The sequence below is a fragment of the Procambarus clarkii genome, chromosome 18, assembly GCF_040958095.1.
Source record: "Procambarus clarkii isolate CNS0578487 chromosome 18, FALCON_Pclarkii_2.0, whole genome shotgun sequence".
Classification (NCBI taxonomy): domain Eukaryota; kingdom Metazoa; phylum Arthropoda; class Malacostraca; order Decapoda; family Cambaridae; genus Procambarus; species Procambarus clarkii.
In genome coordinates, this window is record NC_091167.1 from 46,502,256 (window position 1) to 46,510,091 (window position 7,836).

The following is a 7,836-nucleotide window of genomic DNA, read 5'->3' on the forward strand; positions in this document are numbered from 1 at the left end:
TCCTCCAGCAGGGTAAGGTTCTCCCCCAGCAGGGGGAGGTTTTCCCCCAGCAGGGTGAGATTCTCCCCCAGCAGGGTGAGGTTCTTCCCCCAGCAGGGGGGAGGTTTCCCCCAGCAGGGTGAGGTTCTCCCTAATCAGGGTGAGGATCTCCACCAGCTGGGTGAGGTTTTCCTCCAGCAGGGTGAGGTTCTCCCCAGCAGGATAAGGTTCTCATCCAGCAGGGTGAGGTTCTCCACCAGCAGGGTGAGGTTCTCCTCCAGCAGGGTAAGGTTCTCCCCCAGCAGGGGGAGGTTTTCCCCCAGCAGGGTGAGATTCTCCCCCAGCAGGGTGAGGTTCTTCCCCCAGCAGGGGGGAGGTTTCCCCCAGCAGGGTGAGGTTCTCCCTAATCAGGGTGAGCTTCTCCACCAGCTGTGTGAGGTTCTCCTCCAGCAAGGTGGGGTTATCCTCCAGCAGGGTGAGGTTTTCATCCAGCAGGGTGAGGATCACCCCCAGTAGGGTGATCTTCTCCAGCAGAGTGAGGTTCTCCCCCAGTAGGGTGAACTTCTCCTCCAGCAGGGTGAGGTTCTCCACCAGCAGGGTGAGGTTCTCCCCCCAGCAGGGTGAGGTTCTCCCCAGCAGGGTGAAGTTTTCCCCCAGCAGGGTGAGGTTCTCCACCTGCAGGGTGAGGTTCTCTTCCAGCAGGGTGAGGTTCTCCCCCCCAGCCGGGTGAGGCTCTCTTCCAGCAGAGTGGGGTTCTCCCCTATATGGGTGAGGTTCTCATCCAGCAGAGTGAGGTTCTCCCCTAGTAGGGTGACCTTCTACCCCAGCAGGGTGAGGTTCTCCCCCAGTAGGGTGAAATTCTCCTCCAACAGGGTGAAGTTCTCCCCCAGTAGGGTGAACTTCTCCTCCAGCAGGGTGAGGTTCTCTTGAAGCAGGGTGAGGTTCTCCCGCAGCAGTGTGAGGTTCTCCACCAGCAGGGTGAGGTTCTCCCCCAGTAGGGTGAACTTCTTTTCTAGGAGGGTGAGGTTCTCTTCAAGCAGGGTGAGGTTCTCCCGCAGCAGGGTGAGGTTCTCCACCAGCAGGGTGAGGTTCTCCCCCAGCAGGGTGAGGTTCTCCACCAGCAGGGTGAGGTTCTCCCCTAGCAGAGTGAGGTTCTCCTCCAGCAGGGTGAGGTTCTTCACCAGCAGGGTGAGGTTCTCCACCAGCAGAGTGAGGTTCTCCTCAGCAGGGTTATGTTCTCCACCAGCAGGGTGAGGTTTGTTACGTACCCTTATAAGATACGTAAGTAAAAATATTAATATGTACATTTATAATTGTATGTAAATTACAAGCATGTATATTGTTATACTTATATGTTCTATGCAAGTGCACATTCATGTTACAGTGTTGGCGTTAGGCCCAACGTATCGTGGGAATGATTGTTATTTCTTTGTGTGATCAGTTTTCCCACGGGAACTAATGATTTATAGGTGATCATAAGTGGGTAACAGAGTGAAATAATAATTGAGTGAACTGTATCTGGCAAATTGTCGTGGGATCGTCCGTTGCTGGGGTGTGCATGCCATTATTTCCTTCTGTTTGCATATTTTAATTACTATGTAAAGAAATAAGTACTTTTGTTTGTGTATATCAATATGTACTAATTATTCATTAAGTTAGTTTAAGATTACTCTTGTCACAATGTATTGCTCCATTGTTGAAAATATAAATATTGTAACTTTGGCAATTTATTCGCGGGGCAAGGCAATCTGTTTTGTGACTCGCATTTTGTTGTTCAGTAGCTGAGCGGGAACCAGGGAGATAACAACTTGTTGAAGTTAAGTTCATTTGTTCTGTCATAGCCATATATATATATTACTATTGATTTAATGTCTGGAAGTTAGTGATATTTTTAATGAGATATATTGTGACCAGATAATCATCTGTTTGCTTTTGAGATTTATTTAATATAATTTATTATATATATACTTTGTCTTTATTCTTCAGTCCTATGAAGATTCTATTTTTGTGCTCATTACTTATTAAGGGGTTATACTGGTGATTCGCTATTGAGAACAGCAGTTGTGTCGTATCCCCAGACTTATTAAAGTTTGGCTGCTGTAGGATCACGAGCCGTAACGTACGATAGGTAACAAGGTTCTCCCCCAGTAGGGTGAACTTCTTTTCTAGGAGGGTGAGGTTCTCTTCAAGCAGGGTGAGGTTCTCCCGCAGCAGGGTGAGGTTCTCCACCAGCAGGGTGAGGTTCTCCCCCAGCAGGGTGAGGTTCTCCACCAGCAGAGTGAGGTTCTCCCCAGCAGGGTGAGGTTCTCATCCGGCAGGGTGAGGTTCTCCACCAGCAGGGTGAGGTTCCCCACCAGCAGGGTGAGGTTCTCACTCAGCAGGGTGAGGTTCTCCTCTAGCATGGTGAGGTTCTCCACCTACAGGGTGAGTTTCTCCTCAGCAGGGTGATGTTCTCCCCCAGCAGGGTGAGGTTCTCCACCAGCAGGGAGAGGTTCTCCCCCTGCAGAGTGAGGTTCTCTCCCTCCAGGGAGAGGTTCTCCTCTAGCAGGGTGAGGTTCTCTCCCAGCAGGGTGAGGTTCTCCTCCAGCAGGGTGAGGTTCTTCACCAGCAGGGTGAGGTTCTTCCCAATCTGGGTGAGGTTCTCCCCCAGCAGAGTGACGAAGGTGTTACTGAGGCGAGGAGCAGCAGTGGGCGAGGTTCTCCCCAGCAGGGTGAGATTCTCCCTGAGCAGGGTGAGGTACTCATCCTGCAGGGTGAGGTTCTCTCCCAGCAGGGTGAGGTTCTCCCCCAGCAGGGTGAGGTTCTCATTCAGCAGGGCGAGGTTCTCTCCCAGCAGCTTGAGGTTCTCTTCCAGCAGGGTGAGGTTCTCCCCCCCTAGCAGGGTGAGGTTCTCTTCCAGCAGAGTGGGGTTCTCCCCTATATGGGTGAGGTTCTCATCCAGCAGAGTGAGGTTCTCCCCTAGTAGGGTGAGCTTCTACCCCTGCAGGGTGAGGTTCTCCCCCATTAGGGTGAACTTCTCAAAAAGCAGGGTGAAGTTCTCCTCCAGTAGGGTGAACTTCTCCTCCAGCAGGGTAAGGTTCTCTTCAAGCAGGGTGAGGTTCTACCGCAGCAGGGTGAAGTTCTCCAATAGCAGGGTGAGGTGCTCCCCCAGTAGGGTGAACTTCTCCTCCAGGAGGGTGAGGTTCTCTTCAAGCCGGGTGAGGTTCTCCCGCAGCAGGGTGAGGTTCTCCACCAGCATGGTTTGGTTCTCCCCCATAAGGGTGAGGTTCTCCACCAGCAGGGTGAGGTTCTCCTCCAGCAGGGTGAGGTTCTTCACCAGCAGGGTGAGGTTCTCCTCAGCAGGGTTATGTTTTCCACCAGCAGAGTGAGGGTTCTCCTTCAGCAGGGTGAGGTTCTCATCCAGCAGGGTGAGGTTCCCCCCAATAGGGTGAACTTCTCCCCCAGCAAGGTGAGGTTCTCCCCCAGTAGGGTGAGCTTCTCCTCCAACAGGGTGAGGTTCTCCCCCAGTAGGGTGAGCTTCTCCCCCAGCAAGGTGAGGTTCTCCCCCAGTAGGGTGAACTTCTCCTCCAGCAGGGTGAGGTTGTTCCCCCAGTAAGGGGAACTTCTCCTCCAGCAGGCTGAAGTTCTCCTCAAGCAGGGTGAGGTTCTCCTCAGCAGGGTGAGGTTCTCCCCCAGTAGGGTGAACTTCTTCTTCAGCAGGGTGAGGTTCTCCCCCAGTATGGTGAACTTCTCCTCCAGCAGGGTGAGGTTCCCAACCAGCAGGGTGAGGTTCTCCCCCAGTAGGGTGAGGTTCTCCCCAGCAGGGTGAGGCTCTCATCCGGCAGGGTGAGGCTCTCCCCCTTCAGGAGAAGGTTCTCCATCAGCAGTGGGTGAGGCTCTTCACCAGCAGGAAGAGGTTCTCCCTCTGCAGTGTGAGGTTCTACCCCACCAGGGTGAGGTTCTCCCCCAGCAGGGTGAGGTTCTCCACCAGCTGGGAGAGGTTCCCCTCCAGCAGAGTGAGGTTCTCCCCAGCAGGGTGAGGTTCTCATCCGACAGGGTGAGATTCTCCACCAGCAGGGTGAGGTTCTCACTCAGCAAGGTGATGTTCTCCTCCAGCATGGTGAGGTTCTCCACCTACAGGGTGAGTTTCTCCTCAGCAGGGTGATGTTCTCCCCCAGCAGGGTGAGGTTCTCCACCAGCAGGGAGAGGCTCTTCCCCTGCAGACTGAGGTTCTCCCCCTCCAGGGTGAGGTTCTCCCCCAACAGGTTGAGGTTCTCTCACAGCAGGGTGAGGTTCTCCTCCTGCAGGGTGAGGTTCTTCACCAGCAGGGTGAGGTTCTTCCCAATCTGGGTGAGGTTCTCCCCCAGCAGAGTGACGAAGGTGTTACTGAGGCGAGGAGCAGCAGTGGGCGAGGTTCTCCCCAGCAGGGTGAGGTTCTCCCCCAGCAGGGTGAGGTTCTCATCCAGCAGGGTGAGGTTCTCCCTCAGCAGGGTGAGGCTCTCTTCCAGCAGGGTGAAGTTCTCCCCCCAGCAGAGTGAGTTTCTCCCCCAGCAGAGTAGGGTTCTCCCCTATAAGGGTGAGGTTCTCCCCCAGCAGGGTGAGGTTCTTCCCCAGCAGAGTGAGGATCTCCTCCAACAGGGTAAGGTTCTCCCTAACAGAGTGGGGTTCTCCCCTATAAGGGTGAGGTTCTCCTCCAGCAGAGTGAGGTTCTCTTCCTGCAGAGTGAGGTTCTCCTCCAGCAGGGTGACTTTCTCCACCTGCAGGGTGAGGTTCTCCCCCAGCAGGGGAATGTTCTCCATCAGGAATGTGAGGTTCTCCCCCAGCAGGGGAATGTTCTCCATCAGGAATGTGAGGTTCTCCCCCAGCAGGGGAATGTTCTCCATCAGGAATGTGAGGTTCTCCCCCAGTAGGGTGAGCTCCCCCCAGCAGGGTGAGGTTCTCCTTCAGCAGGGTGTGGTTCTCCACCAGCAGGGTGAGGTTCTCCACCAGCAAGGTGAGGTTCTCCTCTGCAGCGTGAGGTTCTCCCCCAGTAGCGGAATCTTCTTCTTCAGCAGGGTGAGGTTCTCCCCCAGTAGGGTGAGGTTCTCCTTCAGCAGGGTGAGGTTCCCCACCAGCAGGGTGAGGTTCTCCCCCAGTAGGGTGAGGTTCTCTCCAGCAGGGTGAGGTTCTCATCCAGCAGGAAGAGGTTCTCCCCCTTCTGGGGAAGGATCTCCATCAGCAGGTTGAAGTGTCTCCCCCAGCAGGGTGAGGAATGTGTTACTGAGGCAAAGATCAGCAATGGGTGAGGTTCTCCCCAGCAGGGTGAGGTTCTTCTCCAGTAGGGTGAGCTTCTCCCCCAGCAGGGTGAGTTTCTCCACCAGGAGGGTGAGGTTCTCCCCCAGCAGGGGAAGGTTCTCCATCAGCAGGGTGAGGTTCTCCCCCAGCAGGGTGAGAAAGGTGTTACTGAGGCAAAGATCAGCAGTGGGTGAGGTTCTCCCCCAGCAGGGTGAGATTCTCCTCCAGCAGGGTGAGGTTCTCCTCCAGCAGGGTGAGGTTCTCCCCCAGCAGGGTGAGGTTCTCTACCAGCAAGGTGAGCTTCGCCACCAGCAGGGTGAGGTTCTCCTCCAGCATGGTGAGGTTCTCCACCTGCAGGGTGAGTTTCTCCTCAGTAGGGTGATGTTCTCCACCAGCAGAGTGAGGGTTCTTCCCCAGCAACGTGAGGTTCTCCACCAGCAGGGAGAGGTTCTCCTCCTGCAGAGTGAGGTTCTCCCCCTCCAGGGAGAGGTTCTCCTCCAGCAGGGTGAGGTTCTCTCCCAGCAGGGTGAGGTTCTCCTCCAGCAGGGTGAGGTTCTTCACCAGCAGGGTGAGGTTCTTCCCAATCTGGGTGAGGTTCTTCCCCAGTAGAGTGACGAAGGTGTTACTGAGGCGAGGAGCAGCAGTGGGCGAGGTTCTCCCCAGCAGGGTGAGATTCTCCCTGAGCAGGCTAAGGTACTCATCCAGCAGGGTGAGGTTCTCTTCCAGCAGAGTGGGGTTCTCCCCTATATGGGTGAGGTTCTCATCCAGCAGAGTGAGGTTCTCCCCTAGTAGGGTGAGCTTCTACCCCTGCAGGGTGAGGTTCTCCCCCATTAGGGTGAACTTCTCAACAAGCAGGGTGAAGTTCTCCCCCAGTAGGGTGAACTTCTCCTCAAGCAGGGTAAGGTTCTCTTCAAGCAGGGTGAGGTTCTCCCGCAGCAGGGTGAGGTTCTCCACCAGCAGGGTGAGGTGCTCCCCCAGTAGGGTTAACTTCTCCTCCAGGAGGGTGAGGTTCTCTTCAAGCAGGGTGAGGTTTTCCCGCAGCAGGGAGAGGTTCTCCACCAGCATGGTTTGGTTCTCCCCCAGAAGGGTGAGGTTCTCCACCAGCAGGGTGAGGTTCTCCTCCAGCAGGGTGAGGTTCTTCACCAGCAGGGTGAGGTTCTCCTCAGCAGGGTTATGTTTTCCACCAGCAGAGTGAGGGTTCTCCTTCAGCAGGGTGAGGCTCTTCACCAGCAGGAAGAGGTTCTCCCTCTGCAGTGTGAGGTTCTCCCCCACCAGGGTGAGGTTATCCCCCAACAGGGTGAGGTTCTCCACCAGCTGGGAGAGGTTCCCCTCCAGCACAGTGAGGTTCTCACCAGCAGGGTGAGGTTCTCATCCAGCAGGGTGAGGTTCCCCCGAATAGGGTGAGCTTCTCCCCCAGCAAGGTGAGGTTCTCCCCCAGTAGGGTGAGCTTTTCTTCCAACAGGGTGAGGTTCTCCCCCAGTAGGGTGAGCTTCTCCCCCCAGCAGGGTGAGGTTCTCCCCCAGTAGGGTGAACTTCTCCTCCAGCAGTGTGAGGTTGTTCCCCCAGTAAGGGGAACTTCTCCTCCAGCAGGCTGAAGTTCTCCTCAAGCCGGGTGAGGTTCTCCCCCAGGAGGGTGAGGTTCTCCTTCAGCAGGGTGAGGTTCCCCACCAGCAGGGTGAGGTTCTCCACCAGCAAGGTGAGGTTCTCCTCAGCAGGGTGAGGTTCTCCCCCAGTAAAGTGAATTTCTTCTTCAGCAGGGTGAGGTTCTCCCCCTGTAGGGTGAACTTCTCCTCCAGCAGGGTGAGGTTCCCAACCAGCAGGGTGAGGTTCTCCCCCAGTAGGGTGAGGTTCTCCCCAGCAGGGTGAGGCTCTCATCCGGCAGGGTGAGGTTCTCCCCCTTCAGGAGAAGGTTCTCCATCAGCAGGGTGAGGTTCTCCACCAGCAGGGTGAGGAATGTGTTACTGAGGCAAAGATCAGCAGTGGGTGAGGTTCTCCCCAGCAGGGTGAAGTTCTTCTCCAGTTGGGTGAGCTTTTCCCCCAGCAGGGTGAGCTTCTCCACCAATAGGGTGAGGTTCTCCCCTAGCAGGGGAAGGTTCTCTACAGCAGGGTAAGGAAGGTGTTACTGAGGCAAAGACTAGCAGTGGGTGAGGTTCTCCCCCAGCAGGGTGAGCTTCTCCACCAATAGGGTGAGGTTCTCCCCCAGCAGGGAAAGGTTCTCTACAGCAGGGTGAGGTTCTCCTCCAGCAGGGTGAGAAAGGTGTTACTGAGGCAAAGATCAGCAGTGGGTGAGGTTCTCCCCCGGCAGGGTGAGATTCTCCTACAGCAGGGTGAGGTTCTCCTCCAACAGGGTGAGGTTCTCCCCCAGCAGGGTGAGGCTCTCCACCAGCAGGGTGAGTTTCTCCACCAGCAGGGTGAGGTTCTCACTCAGCAGGGTGAGGTTCTCCACCAGCAGAGTGAGCGTTCTCTCCCAGCAGGGTGAGGTTCTCCACCAGCAGGGAGAAGTTCTCCCCCAGCAGGGAGAGGTTCTCCCCCTGCAGAGTGAGGTTCTCCCCCTCCAGGGTGAGGTTCTCCCCCAGCAGGGTGAGGTTCTCCTCCAGCAGGGTG

General features: G+C 55.9%; 3 protein-coding genes across 3 annotated transcripts; all 3 read right to left on the minus strand.

Moving 5' to 3' along the window:
* Positions 1-210: 210 nt before the first annotated feature.
* On the minus strand, positions 211-2,381 carry LOC138366135 (zonadhesin-like). The gene is made up of 3 exons (XM_069326877.1): positions 2,251-2,381; positions 850-1,248; positions 211-739 (listed from the first exon to the last, which is right to left on the minus strand). The coding sequence occupies exons 1-3, from the start codon at positions 2,379-2,381 to the stop codon at positions 211-213; spliced, it is 1,059 nt and encodes a 352-aa protein (XP_069182978.1).
* A 2,035-nt stretch (positions 2,382-4,416) lies between these two features.
* LOC138366136 (proline-rich protein 2-like) lies at positions 4,417-5,130 on the minus strand. The gene has a single exon (XM_069326878.1). It carries the CDS (start codon positions 5,128-5,130, stop codon positions 4,417-4,419), a length of 714 nt encoding a protein of 237 aa, XP_069182979.1.
* A 282-nt stretch (positions 5,131-5,412) lies between these two features.
* Positions 5,413-7,107, minus strand: LOC138366137 (zonadhesin-like). The gene is made up of 3 exons (XM_069326879.1): positions 6,766-7,107; positions 6,038-6,546; positions 5,413-5,920 (listed from the first exon to the last, which is right to left on the minus strand). The coding sequence occupies exons 1-3, from the start codon at positions 7,105-7,107 to the stop codon at positions 5,413-5,415; spliced, it is 1,359 nt and encodes a 452-aa protein (XP_069182980.1).
* Between the last annotated feature and the right edge of the window lie 729 nt (positions 7,108-7,836).